Below are 19,466 nucleotides of genomic sequence, written 5' to 3'. Positions count from 1 at the left end.
TATAGACTTCATATTTTACCAATTAAACTAGCTGTTATCTGCATTGACACTTCATATGATATTTTAAAACAATACCAATTTTTTGAAAGTATTTTAGAGTGTTGAACTCCAATCATTTTCGTATTATATTTTTACCAATCTGAATTTTTATATCTAAATCTTTTAATTAACCATTGAAAAGAAAAGATGTAAGGATTCAAAATTTTTTATCTTTCACTTATAACATAGCAATATATCATCCATATGATATTTTACGAATAAAACTAAAGTTTGCTCATGCCCATTGGCAAGGCATCCTCTTTGGGGTTAAATGAGTAGAAGAGAAAATGCAATAAAGTTGCAAGTATTATTATTAGAAAATGAGTAGTAAAGGAAAGATAATAACGTTGAAAGGGCATTCTTGAAAAAAAAGTGAAAAGGAAAGTAACAAAGTAAAAAAAAAGGTGTACTCGAGATTAATTTCAAGATTAAATTTCAGCCCACTTTATATAAGGGATAAAGTGAGTGGGATAGCGGCACAGGCATCACCTTTGAGGTTAAGGGGAAGAAGAGGAGATGTAATAAAATTGTTGGGGGTAATTTTGGAAAAAGAATAGGAGAGGAAAAAAAAAAAAAAAATCGAGGGGTATTATTGAAAGGATTGGGATTTGAAGACTCATGAAAATAAACTCATATGTTCACAAAAAATCTCAACGGTGTATGTATGAGATCGAATAATTGAGATTTATCTTAGAGATCTGCAACATATTCTCATAATACATCTTTTATCCCAACCATTGGATCTCACATATAAACGGTCGGGATTATGTGTGAACATATGAATTCACTTCTCACAAGTCTATTGATCCCGACCTCGATTGAAAATGAGTAGAAGAAGAAGAAATCTAATAAAGTTGAAGGGGTATCTTGGAAATGGTTAAAAAGAAAATACATAAGTAATCCTTTCCGATTTGTGGGGAGATTAAATCTCAACCGCTACTTCTGTAGGACATAAACATTGGAAAGAGAACCGCTGTATTTTAATATGAGTCCTTATGAAATGACTTGTAAGGTGGCATACTCAATCGACTCCCTGATGTGGACAAGTTTGGAAACCATAGATCTTTCCATCTAGGGATACACTTGGATATGGGGAAGAACAATGATGTATCCAAAGGCAGAAAGATCTACAGTTCGAAAGTTGTCACGTTTGTGAGTCGATTGAGTATGCCACCTGGCGAGTCATGAGAAGCCGTGATTCTGGGGGATTTTTTAGCCAGCTGTGATTTTAGGAATTCTTTCTTTATTATAACGTAAGATTTCATCCTACAGTCGTATTGGGTTGTGGCACTCTTGAATCACTGTTGATTGTGAACCTAGTAAACATTAATAATACTTTCATCTTTCCTTGGATTGAGTGGTCTTACACGTTCAAATTTTAATAGTTTAGGATATTTTGCATGAATTTTTCATTTTATATTAGGTAAATAGTATGGGTATTGTCCAAACTTACAGTCAACCCCTTGTCCTTTTGTGGAAGCTTCTGACCCATCGAGGTCAAGGTCGAGGTCATTTTAAATTGGTTTTTCAATCTAGCATGTTTTTCCTTTTTTATTTTTGAAGCTCCATCGGCCTAGACTGCCCTTGCAGGTTTTCAACTAAGAAGATTAGGTTATCTTTTTAAGTATTCAACCTAAAGGGAATTTTTATTTTCTCTGCTTGTCTTTGTGAATCAGTTTTTTTCTTTAAAAGAAAGGATGTGACCCAAAAGGCCCTTGATTTTAAATCTTTTATTTGTTTTTCTTCTTTCTTTGTTTGAATCTAGTATCTTATACGTTTTTGATCTTTTTGTTTTTATTTTGATCAAGTCTAGCATATTCTCCCAAGTTGCCTATATATATATATATATATATATATATATATATATATATATATATATATATATATATATATATATATATATATATATATATATATATATATATATATTTATATTTATATTTATAGGATTTAGTCAAATGTGGTTCAATTGTCCTCCGGTAAACTTGGTTAGCATGATTTTAAATGAGAAAATGAATACCATTTAGCCCACAAAAGCATGATTTTAAATGGATGTAATACCTCTTGAGCTTGAACTAGTCAAGGTTGGTTGGATCTAGTAGTTTAGACTATGTCCAAGTCATGGAAACGCACGACTTCGATAAAAAAAGATTTCTTGATGCCCAATTTTCTTCGTCTACTTTCCTATTTCATTGAACGGAAAGCCAACAGATATCATTGAGAGCATAAAGAGCCAATTTAGTTAGAAATAGAGGTTGGCGTGAGGGGGGTTTGGAATGAGCAATGAGACAACTTTTTATTAGAAAAAAAAAATTCTTTAACTAGTTGAGATAAATCATTCAATGATTCCATATATTTACAGTAAAAGTGGATGATAACAATTCAGTCTGTCTCCGTATCGTAAAGTGGATGATAACAATTCAGTCTGTCTCCGTATCGTCACTGTCTCCTAGAATTTCCTCTGCTGGTTTCTGATTCATAGTGAACCTCCAACTGTCTCCCTCTTCTATTTCCCATTGCTTCTTAAGTTCATTTATAGCCGTCGATGCTGCTGCGGCAATAGCTGGGTTGCTGTCTTCTGCCAACCTCTGTTCAATGAACCAAGATTATCAGAGCTTTTTGTGAAGAAAAAGAAAAGAAATGTAGAATTTTCTAAACTAATAAGGTTCAAGAAATCATCTATACCTGTAAGGCACCCATGCCTGCATTCCCAAGAGTCCACATTGATGGAGCTGCGGCCAGTGCATTAGCTAATGCTCGCCTACAAGGACAATAGAACAAAGGAAAGGAATTTTTTATTATTTATTTTTTAAGTACATTTAGTTTTAAAAAGTTGCAAGTCTTGAAATCTGTATGGGGAAGGGTTGGACTTCTATATTAAAGCTTCACTTTAAATGCCAACAATTGGACAGTTTAGAAAGAAATATGTGTGCCTTAAGAGAACAAGGCTGGACTGCCAATAACTATGTTCAACAAAAGAGTTCAACTAGAGATGAAAATTTTAATTCAAACATAAACTAACCACGATCTCACAGACTAAAAATCATCAGCTATTATATATATATATATATATATATATATATATATATGGGAATGGATCAAGGGACATATGAAAAAACATGTGTAAAAACAATGTAACATTAATAAAATTTCAAAATATGGGTTAGAAGTTTCGGATTCAGCTGATTTTTTGTGAGGATGATCTCTATGATGGGAAGATCATCTGCAAAAAAAAATCAGTCCAATCTGAAACTTCTGACCCCATTACAAGTGATTTAGAATGTGGATTGTCGATTTTTTGTCAATTTTTACCAATAATTTGTAAATCACTTTTGATGGATTTAGAAGTTTCAGATTGAGCTGATTTTTTATGAGAATGATCTTCTCATCATAGTGACCATCCTCGCAAAAAATCAGCTCAATCCAAAACCTCTAACCCATATTTTGAAAACCATTGTCTTTACATATGTCCCTTGAACTGCCCCCTATATATATAAAATGCAAATCAGTTCTAGATTGAAATATAGTGGTAAATGGGCCTTAGACCCATGGCTCAGTTGATTTAACACATTGCAAAGCAACTTTGAGGTCATAGGTTCAAGTCCAGCTTACCCATAATATATGAATATATATATATAAATGGGTCAGTATCCATAGACACATAAAGCTACTGATAAAGCTACAACGTGTTTTGTCTTATATGGGTAAAAAGGTTCGGAATGGACTGATTTTTTTGCAAGGATGATCTCTATGGTGAGGGGATCATCCTTGCAAAAAATCAGCCCATTCCAAAACTTTTAACCCCATCAAAAGTGATTTACAAAAAAATGGACGGTCCAAAACTCTTCAACTTGTAAACATCGGGCTAGAAGTTTCAGAATGGGCTGATTTTTGGTGAGGATGATTTCCTCATCATAGAGATCATCCTCACAAAAAATCAGCCCATTCCGAACCTTTTTGCCCATATAAGACAAAACACATTGTAGCTTTATGTGTATGTGGATCCCGACCCTATATATACATAGTGGTAAATAATTATGCCCGTAGAGAAGCTTGTTTACCTTGTACTAACATCAGGAGAGCTTGAGCACTCCGCCAATAATGAGACACTACTTTTACCGTCCATTGCATCAAGATCTATAAGAGTTGCAACCAACAATTCAAGCTGCTCCAAATAAAAAAGAGAAGATACATACATTAAAAGGCTTTCAATAACCCCATCAGAACTCAACACATGAATCAAACAAGATCAAACCTCTTCAGGATCAGTGTAGTCAATTCCATCAGCTTGAGACAACACGGATGCCATACTCCAGTAAGCTTCCTGTCAATTTTCAACCGTAGAAGAAACTAAATTCGACGAGTCCGTCCTAATCAAATAATGGAGAGTATAATGTTGACATGACCATCAGAAGATACCTGAATGGCAGTAATTCGATCGGTAGAGATCTCTCCAGGAAGAAAATCGATAGTCTTTCCATTCTTTTCAAGCATTATACCCATCATGTCAGTAGATGATAGAGAACCTTGTTTCCGGAAAGAACTGAATGTAATTAACATCAGCAACTAGAATGGCAAGGCCAGAGATACTTAATAATGAACAAAGAAATAACACAAATATAAACGAGCCACACATGAACCCTAGCAAACTTACAGCTTGTATGTCTTGCTCACCATCATGTCATGGATTTTTTTCACAAACTGCAAGACATAAAAAGTTGAAGGAATTGGTTCTTTAATAAAGATAGAATTTGCAAATTTATTCGTTTACAAAGTCACTCTTGTTTGTAGTTGTCACAATTGATTTTTAATGCTAAAAAGGCTGAGACCTTAAAACAATCCAAGTAATGTAAATGATATTTACTATTTTACCTCCAAAGCCATAAAGGCATCTTCCATTGCACGCCGTTTAGCCAATGAGTCAGCTCGCCGCAAATCAGCCTGGAAAAAGCAAAGAGGCAGCTTCAAAACATATTCCAGTACATTGTAATACCACAATAGTGCAACAGTAGTTTACTTCATGTATTATATGTGCATGTGCAAAACTTGGACATCATGAGCTAAGAGAATATACAAAATATTTTGTGGCATTAGCTTCTAAAGCAAACATTTTCTTTTTTCTTTTTTTCATCAATTTCTCCAACCTTCTTAAGACCTAGCCATATTTTTTCCCTTCCTTACACATTTCTATTATATTTTCATCATTTGCGTTATTTATTTATTTTTCATATTTTCTATAAGGATTTCAAAATAAGCAAAGGAGAACATACATATTTTGGGGGCCAAAAAGACCACCCCCTGAAAGACTAAATGATTTAACTCCCTACATGCAGAAGACTAGCCACCCAAATACAAAATCTTCAAAAAATTAATCCCCCAGACTCCTTATATAGCTTGGACATAAGAAAAGAAGTTCTTTAACACAAATGATGACCTATTTTGCGTAAAATGTTATCCTATTTCTCACTTTTCAGGTACTCTCAACAAATTGTCAATAGTATCAGTCTCCACAAAATCCTTCCTCTAAAAAGTAGAGGCCAATACCAGCTTTAGAACCTATCATCCACCATACCCAATAACAATTTTTATTGTATCACTATTCTTGTTCCCAACTTTAACGGATATCACCTTCTTCCATAAACTATTTTGTTTCTCCACACAGGCAAAGACACTTTCCCAACAAGGTTATATTCATAAGCTTTAAATTTCAGAAACCAAACCTCGCACCTAACTTGATGGCACAAACAAATCTCCAATCAACCAACTGATTTTAAGGTATCTTTCCTTAACATGCCATAACAAATCTCTTTGCATCACATTGTCTTCAGGATAGAAAATAGGCCTTAAGTAAACAAAGATGCTAGCCAGGGAACTCTTAGTAAGTAACTAAGTATTGTATTCACACCTCTTGATAGGAACTGTCTCCCAAGCTGCTGATCGCTTTCCTAACTGTTCTCCCACCAGATCCCGTATTACCTTTGACATATACTAATAGCTCCAAATGGAAGGCCCGGTTATTGGGACAAAAAGTTAACTACCTCACCTTCCAAAACCATCACTAAATTTTCCATTTTGGGTACCACAGAAACCGAAAACACATTGTTAGTTGATATATATATATATAGGGTCTCATTCGCTGCCTCACGGTTTACCCTACGCTTTAGCAAACTTTTGTAAACCGTTCGATATAACGCAGTCTGACGGACAAGATTAAATTTCGGCGAAATTTAACTTAAACGTCGAACTTATATATATATAACAGTGACGTCCCTCAAAATATATATATATATATATATATATATATATATATATATATATATATATATATATATTAGTAAAAACTCAATCTTCTCTTTAAAACCCACAGAACAAAACAGAGAGTTCTCTTCGAACTCTCTCTCCAAACTTCGATCTCTCTTCTCACTCTCTCATTCTCTCTCGCTTTCTCTCTCTCACTCTCTCACTTACTCTCTCACTCTCGCATTCTCTCTCGCTTAAACCCGATCGATATAACGGATAGAGAGTTTTGTCGAATCCTCTCTTTGTCGAACCTATTGTCCCCACAAAAATCTTAAAATTTCCATATCTCAAGATAATTAACAGATAACACGACTATTTGGATCTGCTTCTTCTGTACATGGGACATGGTAGTATGTGGTCAAGTCGATATTATATGTCGCATATACCTTAATAAGCTCTGCATTTCTACTCTACATTCTCCTATTGAAATAGTAAAGATAATTAACAGATAACACAACCATTTGGATCTGCAGGTACCTCATAATAGTAGTAGATTGCCATCAAGTTGGGATCATTCTTCTTCTTTGATTATTCCTTTCAGGCCTTTTTGGTGGTCCGACAAAGATGATCTCTGTGCGCGTGAATTTTCTCAATTTCCACACAATATTTACTGGATCAATGTCACCAATCACTGTTAATTTACTATCTTTCATGTCCATGGAAATGGAATCAACCCCTACACATTACAAATCAAAAACAGTTAAATTGTATTCTTCTCCTTCTTTCTTATAGAACTCCCACATCCTTAGTTAAGTGGAGAAAGAAATTAGAAGAGGATGAACTTGCAGTTACCACAAACTCTCGAGACTATTTTCATGTATTTGTGCTTGGTTTTATTATCCTGACAAGACACCTTCAACACCATTTTCTGTAACCACAAAAACCCAAAGATCTAACAAGAATCAATAGAACTTCAGTTTAGTCCATACAAATTCCTTTTTCAAAAATTCCACAAACTCAAAGTCTTCAATCTTTTATTTCCTGTCCCATAAACTAAAAGGAATGAGAGAGCGAGAGAGAGGGTTCAACAGAACTCTCTGTCCGTTATATTGATCGGGTTTAAGTGAGAGAGAATGCGAGAGTGAGAGAGAGAGAGCGAGAGAGAATAAGAGAGTGAGAAGAGAGAAAGCGAGAGCGAGTGAAAAGAAAGATCGAAGTTTAGAGAGAGAGTTCGAAGAGAACTCTCTGTTCTGTTCTCTGGGTTTTAAAGAGAAGGAGTTTTTACTAAATATATATATATATTGAGGGACGGCGCTGTAATATATATATATATAAATTCGACGTTTAAGTTAAATTTCACCGGGATTTAATAGCGTCCGTCAGATCGCGTTATATCGAGCGGTTCACAAAAATTTACTAAAGCGTAGGGTAAACCGTGAGGCAGCGAACGGGACCCATATATATATATTGTACTCTTGCCTATGGGGCTCACATGAATAACATTTTAGACCATCCAACCGTACGTTGACTCATTCTCAATATGAAGATCTTCATAAAAAAATAAAAAATCAGTCCATCCTAACATTATCATGTTAGTCCAATATCGAATAAATCCTGGATCTTAAGCCAACACATCTAATTGTTATTTCTTCAACTGAATCTCATCAAGGAAAAAAAAAGGGTTTAATACACATACCTGTAGCAATCTGTGAAGATTAGGTGTAGAGCAATAAATCCCTTTCTTGGCTTGATCTTGATTTTTCAAACTCTTCAATTCAATTAACAATCGTGAAATCTAATGATTTCAATGAACAATCTGCGACACAAGAACAGCCCCAACAGTGGCACACTACGCACATCTCTACACATGACTTTGTCGATGGGAAACTTAAGAGAATACTCGTCTGTTGTGTGTGAGGTGGGGAAGGCTCCACTTAAATAGCAATTCACCCCCTAATTCGGCCCATCATAGAATTAGAAGAGATATCTTCTCTAATCAATATGGAAACCACTTAACCATCGTATTTGGAAACCCAATTAGATTGCACACGGAATTTCCAATTTCAACCTTTATCCCTTTTGAGCAACTATTTCAATCCTTCTAAAAAGCTTTATTTGTTTAGACCATCAAAATAAATTTTGTTTATAAAATCACCCAAGTTACAAAACAAGTTTGTAGAAATAAAATTTCCAACATACTATTATTAACTATGTTATAAAATTGCCTCACATTAACGGTTAAATGAACAATTCAGATTCTTCCAACTCAATCAAGTCTTAGTGAAGTAAAATATGTTAGAATGGATCGAATTTTTGCGAGGATGGTCTTCGAGGTATGAACAATTCATTGTGCGGTTGGATTGTCTACACTATCCCCTCGCTATAGGGAAGTTGGGTCCACACTATCCACTTTACTGTCTTTTCTCTTCACCTCGTTCAACTCTATTGTCTTTCTTCTCCTCCCCCTTTTTCATTAATGTCTCTCCAATTTTACTATTTCTCCTATGTAATCCCTTTTTCAAAAATACCCTCTAACTTTATTATCTTTCCTCTTTCCAAAAATGCTCCTAATTTTATTCTTTTTCTTTTTCTATCATATTCCTATATTACTCTTCCAACTTCGTTGTCTTTCCTCTTCTCCCCCCTTTCTTAATAATACCTCTCCAACTTTATAATTTTTCCCTCTTAACCCCAAAGAAGATGCCCATGCAAACTCTAGTATATAACATATGTCAATTGGACCCAAAACAAAAATAAGATCCTCTACATATTTCCTTGGATGTGCTATAATTTTTAGATCTTAAAAGGTTAAATTAGTATTTCACAAGTGATGTCAGCAGCACAAGGGATCATCAACAATAGGGCTACACTAATACCTGACATTCATGCCCACAACGGATGGTGGTGGGAAATAAGGCAAAGTAGAAGAGTTGAAATCTTGAGGGAGAAAAATGGGTTATAAGAAAAATTGTGAAACCCCCTCTCTTTTATATTAGCTAAACCAACTAATAACTCCCTTCACGTATGTGCTAGAAGTGTCTGAAGAAGTGGGACTCCATAGAAAATGACAACCCCCCTCTTCTCTACTATATATCAGCTAAACCAACTAAAAATTCCCTTAATGTATGTGCCAAAAGTTTTTGAAAAGTAGGTTATTCCCCAGAAAATGACTTACCTACAGGGTGTCATAGCCCTGTTGGTATGCCAATACAATACCACCTCAACGTTAGCTACACTTCTATGATGTCAGGGGTAGAGCCAGGATTTTGCTCACATGAAGGCAAGTAAGAGTGGAAAAAATTTTGTGGGGGCAATAACAACGGATTTTTTTTATCCGCCACTGTTATCTGTCACAATAGCTCATAAATCCTTATAGACTTCGAAAATTCTTATGGAGGCGTAAATCTTCCCATGTATGATGTCATTATTCCCAAACCAATCGTGGCATTAAGATGGTAATATACTAACTAGTAGGGTTACCAGAGATCTTTCCGTACTAAAAGGTACAACAAAATACTCACTCCTTCTACCATTAAGATTTCTTTATTTAAAAAAAAGGGGGAGAGAGAAAGAGAAGAAGAAGAAGAATATAAAAGAAAAAAAAGAAGAAGAAGAAGAAACGGCACCTCTAAGGCTCCATCGTTCCAATGCTTGTCTGCTGCACTTCTCAATTTTGATTCAGCTTTGTCTTTTAAGATCTGGTTGTGGATACAAGAATCATTAATGTTTTAGTCATGCGTAGACCATCATAGTCGCAGTTTAGATACATGAAACCAAGAACTAAGCTGAGCTAGAAACACATACTATTGCTATATGATGTAGGCGTTCAGCCTTTTTCTTCACACCATGGTCTATCTTCTCGGTATCCTCTCTTGCCCGAGCTGTCGTTCATATTCAAAATGAAGCAAAATTAGACCATGATTCTATCAATCTCAGAAAAAAATAATCAAATAATAGTGCACATATAAAGAACATAACCTACCATCAAGCTTAAGAAACTCCAAGCCAAGAACCGCAAAATCTTGGCATGCACGATCATTCAACTTCATTAAGCCACTAAGTCATAAATGGAAAATGGTCAGCAGACACCTTCAACCAGATTAGTAATTCAAAGCATGCAAAAATATGCAAGAGCATGAACAAGACTTTGGACATTGAACAAGAAATGCTAACATACTACCAACCACCACCAATACATTTTCTGACTAGATCTACTAACAACTATAGCTCATCGACATACTATAAATGCAATTTTGCGGTTTTGGGTTCACATCCAGCTTACCCACTAATAAAAGCATCTATTTAAGAAAATGTATTAGGACCTGGGTGACTAAGCTCATGAGTGAAGAATAGATTTATTGAAAGAAAATATTACCGTGAAAGCAAGACAATGTCATTACGAGCCCTTTCATTTACAAATTTGGCATCATTGTGAACAAATTTACAAATATCAGATAAGCCCCGAGTAGAGTAAGTAGAACCGTGTTCAGGTATGATTGAATGCTCGGGTAAGAGGGAATCAAACAAATCGTCAACTTCTTCATCTCCTAATTGAGCTCTGTAACAAAGAAGGGGTGTCTATGAATATACAATATGGTCTTAACATCTAGGCTTCAAACAATTCAGATGGTCTATATGAGAAAACTAAATGCAGCATAGAAGAAAGAAATATTGCAGAAAGCACAATATATTTGTGTATCACATATATGCATCGGAAAAGTTGAAAAGTAACAACAAACAAGGTTACAAAACTTAGTGAACTTGTGGGTATAAAGTTACTTCATTTAAACATGTTTTTTATATGAAAAAATACAATTGAGTTAATCTGATGGGAACTCCTGTCATCGACCCAATTATGGTTTTGAAAGAACAAAGGCAAACATTGAGGTTTTTAAAAGTGCAAAAACTGATAGGTTCTTAGTTAGATGGGACCTTGTTTGTCCAATGTAGTTCTTAGTTAGCCTCTTTTTGTAAACTTGCAATTAGGGTGGGTCACTTTGACCCCTGTATTTTTGAATAAAATTTACACTATCAAAAAAAGAAACTGACAGGTTCACTACAAGCAGCTGAAATGTGTTGATCCTCATTTTCCACATTTGATTTTGCTATGGTTCGATACTTTTAGCAATCTTAATTCCATTTCTCCAGCCATAAGAGTACTTCAGAATTCTATTTATAGATTATTCTATGTAAATTCAAAAACACACTGATATATGAATAAATTTTCAATCGTGATTCTCACCAGCCCATAATTAGACCTGAGTGTTGGGGGCCAGTGAGTGTTAGACGACCATAAAAAATGATGCAATGTGGTTGCCGAGGACCTAAGGAGAAATCACAGATTGGCTAACACACATGCATTCTCAATATCTTCCGGAGAGTTTGGTACACGACATTTTTATGGGCCCATATGGATAACATTTTAGATTCAGAATATCAATGTATGAGAATGTGAGAAATATGAGGTGACCAATCAGATGTCAGATTTCAGATAGAGAATGAGCTAGCAACATTCAACAAAGTGCTTAAAATTATGCCATGAAGAAAATCATATAGATGACACTTCATAACAATTTTTTTCATAGCTGACACTAGATTTGCTAACACTTTTAAGAGGAATTAAGTCATAATTCCCCTTGATGTCCTTGACATTAACCTTTATAGGTTTCCTGCCTTCAATTAAGAAAAATGGAAGTACACATGGTATACTTCCACACATTTCTTCCATATAAAGATGTGAGTATGCTTCTATAAAGTGGTACAAGTAGGATATTGTGTATACTTGAAAATGCTTCATTCATCTCAAGGATGTTAAGGCTCACTGTCAATTTAACTCCGTTTATTAGCCATAAAGATTACACTACTGCCTCTTTGTGGGACGAAAAAAATATAGCTTCTAAATTGCTATTGAAAATTTTGGACTATTGAGACCAAACAATGGATTAACGCTTCCTGTAAGTCAAATTTTTCATCCAAAACATGTTGTGGGTGACCAACATAATTGGTATAAGGTTTCACACTTCTGTTAATGATGATAGTATTCGTTATTAGAAATCATAACCTCAGATGATGATACTTATTGTAATACATAAAAGTTCACAAAGTCCCTAAATTTTCAAGATCAAACACTTGAACGTTGCAATCCCAGATCAAAGGCAAGTTTCCGGCCCCAATCCAGATCAATATATTCACCTTGTTGAAAAACCATTAATCCATCAAATTTCAGAAACAGGTAAAGTATGAGGTGGAGCAACAAGAGATGTTAATGTACCAAAGAAGTAGCACCTAAAGATATGATATTACAGTTCAGTTAGATATGAATAAAAATATCATGTTAGAGATGGACACACGGAGTCAGCAGCAAAGGTAGTAGCATAGACAGCAACAAAGGCAGTTGACTGTGTGAACGAAAAAGATCGAATTTATAAGAATTAAAGACAGAGAATGAGCTATATATTAGAAATGCACGACGGTATATGTAGCATATATGTTGCAGCAGAAGACAAGATCAAAAAAATAATGAAGTTCTTTTATGTCCATGTGTGTCTGGAATATGTCCAACACAACAAGCTTGATGGAAGTTTCCTTAAATAACTGATATATTATGATGACCCATACCTAGAAGCATTTGAGCAATCATTGGAGTGTCTAAGACATTCTTTCACTTCTGTATTATGTGTTCCTGTGGACTGGCAGAAAACAGAATGTCCTCGAGTCAGAGTGATGGCATACGTACATGGCTTTCCATATATACGCCACAAACCCTCGGAAGATAAGCTCAACTTTGCAGTTAAAAGACAACCATAACTTGGTCTCCGTAACTCAACTCTTTGACTAGTAGGATGTGATCCAGTATGTGGTAATGACTTGGCAAAAGAATTAATGATTCCAAATGATTCAGTTATATTGGCCCTATTAGTCGCCATAGGACCACCAGAAACCTTGCTTGTAGTAAGTGACATATTAAGTCTCAATTTAGCTGGATAGAATCGGGTACCAAGATAATCCTAACCAACATTTCCTTTACCACAAATCAATCCTGAAATAATTAGAAATATAGCATCATGTAGTGTATAATCAAATTAAATTTCAGGTAATAGCATCTATATCGGAAATGAATACTTCTGTCATTACAAGCATCAAAAAACCTAGTAGTATTATGGTTGTTTGCACATGGAGGTGGAGTTTCTAAAGACTTTGTAGGTATCAAAGTATAATCTAGGCATGGATTTCGCTAACCGATGTTTGTATCACATATATACAGTAATTTCACATAAGTGAATTGTATTCATTCTTCCAGTTTAAGTTGAACATTTAACAGAATATACATTTCATTAAATCCAAAGATTCAGTAACAAAGGGCAAAAACCATCAATTTAATAGGTCGTCCAAAACAAGATCATAACTGAGCAAAACATTTGAAAGGGGAACTTGAGAAAACTGGGCAAAAGTTAAAAAGAAAATGTTAAGATGATAGAAGTAGTAGGATTTGTGATCACGTCACGCAATCTAAAATTGGCCTCTTGAGTGTCGAAACTAAGAGTATTTTTGGATTGCCATTTTTGGGTCAAAAAATGATATTAATAAGTTTTTTGTGCATAAAAAGGAAATCTGACACAAAAATAGCTTCCAAACATATGCTAAATTTAGGAAGGAAAAAAACAGGTGCAAGATAGATCATACTCTGAGAAATCTACAAATTTGAACTAGTGATAGAAAGATACATAAGTCCATAAAACAGTAGGAACAAAATTTGGAAAAAGATATCAAAACTCCCTAAACTAATTTCCATGAACAAGGTATCTAGCAATCCTTAGAGAACTTTAATAACCTATTTACAAACTTTTTCTACTTTTAGAAGAAAGAAGTTGAAGAGGTTCATAGCCTTGATCACTATCTAGTTGCAGTTTTTTTTTGTTTTTTTGGTAAGTGTTAGTTTGTAAATTTGTATGGGGAAGGTTAATTCGAACCTAACCAGTACAACGAAAGCACCTAGGTGTTAGTGTTGCAAACAGTTAAGTCCCTATCATTTTTGGGATTGTAACACACCATCACGCTCGGTATTTGACATCCAAGGTAACCCACTTTGATTCCCCTAACATGTAATCCCAATTCGAGTTCATATGTATATATATATATATATGTGTGTGTGTGTGTGTGTGTGTGTGTGTGTGTGTGTGTGTGTGTGTGTGTGAAAACTCATGAAAAGTGAACTCATATGTTTACACACAACCCTAACCGTTTATATGTGAGATCCAACGTTTGGGATAAAAGATGTATACCTAGAATACATTACATATTCTAATATAAATCTCAAAGGTTGGATCTCACATATTCACGGTTGAGATTATAAATATATATAAGGGTAGCGTTTAGTAGCCAACACTTAAAGAGCCAACGTTTTGTAGAGATCATCCTCACAAAAAATCAGCCCATTCCGAAACTTCTAACCACAATAAAAGTGGTTTACAAGTTGAAAATTGGGGACCGACGATTTTTACCGTTAATTTGTAAACCACTTTTGATGGGGTTAGAACTTTCAGATTGGGCTGGTATTTTGCGAGGACAATCTCCTCACCATTGAGATCATCGTCACAAAAAATCAGCCCAATCTGAAACTTCTAACCCATATAGGACAAAACATTGGCTGCCGAACACTACCAATATATATACAGCCAAAGAGATGGCCAAAATGTCCCAACTGTTCGATGCCCACAGATCCAACGGTGGATCTTGTTTAAAACAGCCACTTAAGTCACGTTTCTTTTAAGTTTTCTCTATTTGCTACTACCTCCCCGCACATACCTAAAAAAATTGAACATCTTCGTGACCCACCTCTTCACTCTCTCTATGTACTCTCTTCCCTAAACTCTTCACTCTATATGTGTTCACATATCGTCGATGGCGCCTCACCTTCTCTCTCTCGTTTTCATTCTTCCCTAACCCTAACATTTCTCAGGCGATCTTTGCGACTAACAACGACTTCATCTCAAACGAATGCATCTCAGATGACTTCACTCACCCCAAAATGGTTATTCTCTGTTATGGTCTTGTTAGTCTCTAAAGCTTACAAACAATGTATGGTTATACAGAACCCATTCTTCCCAATATCCTTTAAAACATGTTTAAAAGAAAATGGTGAACCCATATAATCACCTGTGCCATTATCCTTCAAACCAAAAAAGTAAAAAAATTCAACTTAATTAAACCCATTATTCATCAACATGGTGAAATGTTTTGTATATTTCATAAAATACACTCAGAATATCCACCAAATTGAGCAGAATCCTCAACTAAGAGAAATCAAAATGGAAGGATTGATGTGGGTTATGCTTAGAGGTAGAGAGAGGGGGAGGACGAGTTGGGTTCATGAAGATGCCTGAGTGAATGGTTTTGAATCGTTAGGGTTAGGGAAGAGAGTGAGAGTGAAGACGAGGTGAAAACTTCGTCGTCTTTAAGGTGGATCTTGCCTGGATTCACCTGTTAGGGTTGTGCGTAGGAGAGGTGAAGAAGAGAGAGAAAGAGATTTGACTTTTGAGGGTTTGCAAATAAGCGGGATGTAATTGCAAATAGATAAAAATTTAAAAACCCAGTGAGTTAAGTTGTTTTTTTAAAACAGATCCACCGTTGGATTTGAGAATATCCAATGGTTGTTAGAATTTTGATATCTTTTTGGCCGTTGAACCCAACCATATATATATATATATATTGGAGATCAGTAGCCAATTGGATATAGGAAATCTAACAAAAAACATCTTAAAAAACTGAAGAAATTAAGAGAAACAACTCTGTGTTACTAACGATTTCCAAGGCGAGAGTCTTGAAGTGATATGTTTAATTTGCTAATTAGAGTAACGCTCACAAAGATTATTGCTTCCCACTCCTCGCCTTTGTGTTTTGCCTCTAAAAATTGTTGGACAAATCTGGGATTTATCCCAATGTTTGAATGGAAGTGGAAGTGAAAGTGAAAGTGGTTTGTTTTAAGTTGTAGTGTAAATAGTTTAGTTCCACGTCGGATAGAAACAACTAAAGAATGTAACTCTTATATGGAAGCTCTCACATAGTGTAGTAAGTGTGAGTCTATATGGGTAAAGCCCACGCGCACATGAGAGCCTATGGGTTCTAAAAGGGATTTGGACCCATTGGTCCGAAAAACCTTTGTGCGTGTGTGTGCATGTGATGCGCGTGCAGGGGTGTGCAAATATCGGATTTGAGCCTCATGTGGATACCTGTGAAAGGCCCAATTTTGCTATAAAAAAATTGGGATTTTTGTCCAATGAGTTGAACTCATTGAGTCACAATTCCTGACTATTCTAAGAGACACAAGTGGTGGGTGTCCTAACAGGGACGTCCTCACAAAGGTGGCATCTGTTCGAACAGTCACAACCAAAACACATTTTTCACTAGTTTTGGTGACTGTCCAGAGACAACACTTCTAATTCCATAAATTCTCATTTATTCTCTTGTTAGGATCATGCAATTATTTTTGGATTTTTATTTGTTGCATAGCATCTTCTGTTTTCAAGAGATTATTCGTGAGTCCTTGAGAGTACAAACACAATACAAGTTCAATTGTACGTGTACACTTGGAGTGCTGCCTTGCACATGTGTGAAGCGTTGTATCCTGGGAGACAATGTCTAGAGACTGGTAGCACATTGCAGGGGCGAAATCTGTTTTAAGGCTATTGTATCCAATACAAACCTCGTTCTGTTCAAATCAGTAATTGAGTCCAATCGGTAGTTCTTTGTTATTCATTATTTTGTTATTTTATTTCTGTTCTATTTATCTTTTGTAAACTAACAACAAAGCAATAACAAACATAAAGAGAGTTTCATTCCCTCTCTAGGGTCATTTCTCAAGAACCCATCAGAAATTCAGAATTAATAGTAGCACAAACCTATTCAAAAATGTCTACATATTAAAAACTTCATTTTTCTAACCATGTGATCCATCCAAAGAGAAAAAAGCAATCAATCACTCTGAATTGTTTTTGGCATCATTAGCATGAATAAAAACTCCAAATAGATAATCAATAAATCCAAATTAATCATCTAAACATCATTTTAGCATCATTAAGAAGAAGGGAAAAAAAGAAAAAAAAAAAAAGGGAGAAGACTTCACACAACAAAGAGCAATAATTTAATTTCACAAGCTCAAGCTGGAGACTATGATTAGTAATACCAATGAAGAAAACCCATAACAGGACAGGAACCAAAAACATGATTTGTTGAGCTAAACTGAAAGATAAACTTCCATGGAGGAAAGCCTGCACTGACCTTTCCTTCACTATTGAGAGAGAGAGAGAATGGTAGTAGTGGTGGTTGCAGTGAAGAAAGGCTGTCGAGTAACTTAAAGAAAGCTGAAGTAAGAAAAAGAGGGACCATGGAAAAAAGGGAATAAATTACATCCACAAGTTCCACCTGTGGCCCCCTTATGGCCAACGTTAGCAAACTAAAAAGAGGAATGAAAGAAAATTGAAAAATGTGGATAATGGGTCCTTTAAACTCGGACGAGTTCAACTCGATCCATTCGGTAAGGACTTCAAGTTCACAAGTGTGTTTATGAGTCAGTTACCTGGTTGACTCGTCCGATAACTGTGTGTCAATTCATTCATATTTTATGAAAAATTCAGTTGGTTTTTTAAAGAATCAACCGTTTTGACAAATTTTTCAGTCCAATCATTCATTTTACTTTTTGTAACAAAAACTAATGGTCCATCTCACTTTAGCCAGTGCTCGGACCCATACATCAATTAGTTGACATATTGCGATGCAACTTCGCCGTCTTGCCTTCAATTCCAATTTTACCTTAATTAAAGACTTAAAATAGAAGCATGCTAGATTGACATCATTTCACAAATTACTGACGTGGAGGTAGGCATAGAATCATAGATTCACTAGTATCACAATAAAAAGCATCTATATAATTCCATACACACATCCACGTCAACAATGTGTGAACCAACATTTTCCATAAAATAAGAATAAAAGGAATGTCCTCTTATTCTAGTGAAAGCCGATAGGAGTGATACTGGATCTCAATTCAAACTAGAATGCTTAAAGTCCACTTTTAATATCAATATGCCAAATTGGTGAGGTCGTAAAGTTCAAATACAAAATAATAATAATAATAATAATAATATCCATGAATTTATATCTCATGTGGGTGTGTGTAATAATAATTTTAATCAGTAAAGAAAGATTGCTTAACCAACCAAAGATGACAAAGGCTCGATTATGTATATGTTTCTTATACCAACATGTCAAAGTTTACCAAAAAATGTGAATCCAAATTGGTGGTGCCTTGAAGGCACACATCATTACTCGCTAATCACTTTTAGAGTTTTGATAGTGTTCCCTATGAGATTTTCCAAAGTTTCGAGGAGTCATCTATGATTTTCTTTTTTCTACATCTACACCAACGAGCTTGACTCTTGCTCACTAACCTTTCATATGTCAATAATTATGTCCTTCCACACTATAACACGTCAAGCGAGATTAGTGGTCAGTAATTGATAGGTAAAAGTAATTGTTTAATCCAATTCATGCTATCAACACTTATAAGCTTTAACCCACTTAATAAGTTGACGTTTTAATTTAACCTTAGAGTTGGATTTGAACAATAGTCACGGTTTTACCAACAAAATACTTCCCAGAGATGTTACTCGAAGATGAGAGGTGGCTAGCTCGGGGCTCAATTGGGATAGCTCTACTTTCAATTCACATACTTCTATGAAATCCCTTTCTCTTTGAACCATTTTTATTAATTGGATTGATCCTAACAATTTGACACGAGATCTCAAAGGTGGGTTCGCCCATATAAAATGGCCCAAATACACATGAACCAAGTTCATGGGCAGATTTACAATGGGGTCATTTGCCCCCACAAGAATTGTTAAAATTTTATGTGCTATTACGACTGTTGACACAGATGGGGAAAAAAATCCACCATTATTAATCCCACAAGATTTTTTAAAATTTATAAGGGTTTTCATTGTCCTCATGTAGACAAGATCTGCCCCTAGTCATGAATTAGGTGAGAAAGTAATGGATTAAGATTTTTTTTTTGACGACTCGGGACTGTTTACAGCCTAACCTTCTATTGAGCATGTTTACCAAATGGTGGTACCATTAATGGGTACCCAACTTAGTGTACCATTTGGAAAGCAAAATAAATATGTTAGGAT

The 19,466-nt window shown here is 35.2% G+C and overlaps 1 protein-coding gene across 3 annotated transcripts; it reads right to left on the bottom strand.

Moving 5' to 3' along the window:
- Positions 1 to 2,300: 2,300 nt before the first annotated feature.
- Positions 2,301 to 17,705, bottom strand: LOC147406298 (senescence-associated family protein). Of its 3 annotated transcripts, none has more exons than XM_086434252.1 (13): positions 17,557 to 17,705; positions 12,898 to 13,318; positions 10,655 to 10,837; positions 10,262 to 10,335; positions 10,084 to 10,160; positions 9,906 to 9,977; positions 4,912 to 4,980; positions 4,694 to 4,740; positions 4,459 to 4,582; positions 4,295 to 4,363; positions 4,101 to 4,204; positions 2,725 to 2,800; positions 2,301 to 2,627 (listed from the first exon to the last, which is right to left on the bottom strand). In XM_086434252.1, the coding sequence occupies exons 2-13, from the start codon at positions 13,239 to 13,241 to the stop codon at positions 2,460 to 2,462; spliced, it is 1,407 nt and encodes a 468-aa protein (XP_086290378.1). In that variant the 5' UTR covers positions 13,242 to 13,318; positions 17,557 to 17,705; the 3' UTR covers positions 2,301 to 2,459. The 3 variants fall into 3 exon arrangements, with proteins under 3 accessions (XP_086290378.1, XP_086290377.1, XP_086290379.1); XM_086434251.1 differs by having other exon boundaries at positions 17,462 to 17,612; XM_086434253.1 differs by lacking the exon at positions 10,655 to 10,837 and having other exon boundaries at positions 17,462 to 17,612.
- Between the last annotated feature and the right edge of the window lie 1,761 nt (positions 17,706 to 19,466).

Source organism: Akebia trifoliata, chromosome 3 (assembly GCF_017979445.1).
Source record: "Akebia trifoliata isolate Shusen 1 chromosome 3, ASM1797944v1, whole genome shotgun sequence".
NCBI classification, from domain to species: Eukaryota; Viridiplantae; Streptophyta; class Magnoliopsida; order Ranunculales; family Lardizabalaceae; genus Akebia; species Akebia trifoliata.
This window is presented reverse-complemented; position numbering and strand designations above follow the sequence as displayed.

Coding starts and splice junctions, on each gene's coding strand:
- LOC147406298 (XM_086434252.1), bottom strand. CDS start 13,241: ATGTCACTTACTACAAGCAAGGTTTCTGGTGGTCCTATGGCGACTAAT. Junction 10,838..12,897: donor GATTGCTCAAATGCTTCTAG/GTATGGGTCATC, acceptor TCTTTGTTACAG/AGCTCAATTAGGAGATGAAG. Junction 2,628..2,724: donor CAGGCATGGGTGCCTTACAG/GTATAGATGATT, acceptor TTCATTGAACAG/AGGTTGGCAGAAGACAGCAA.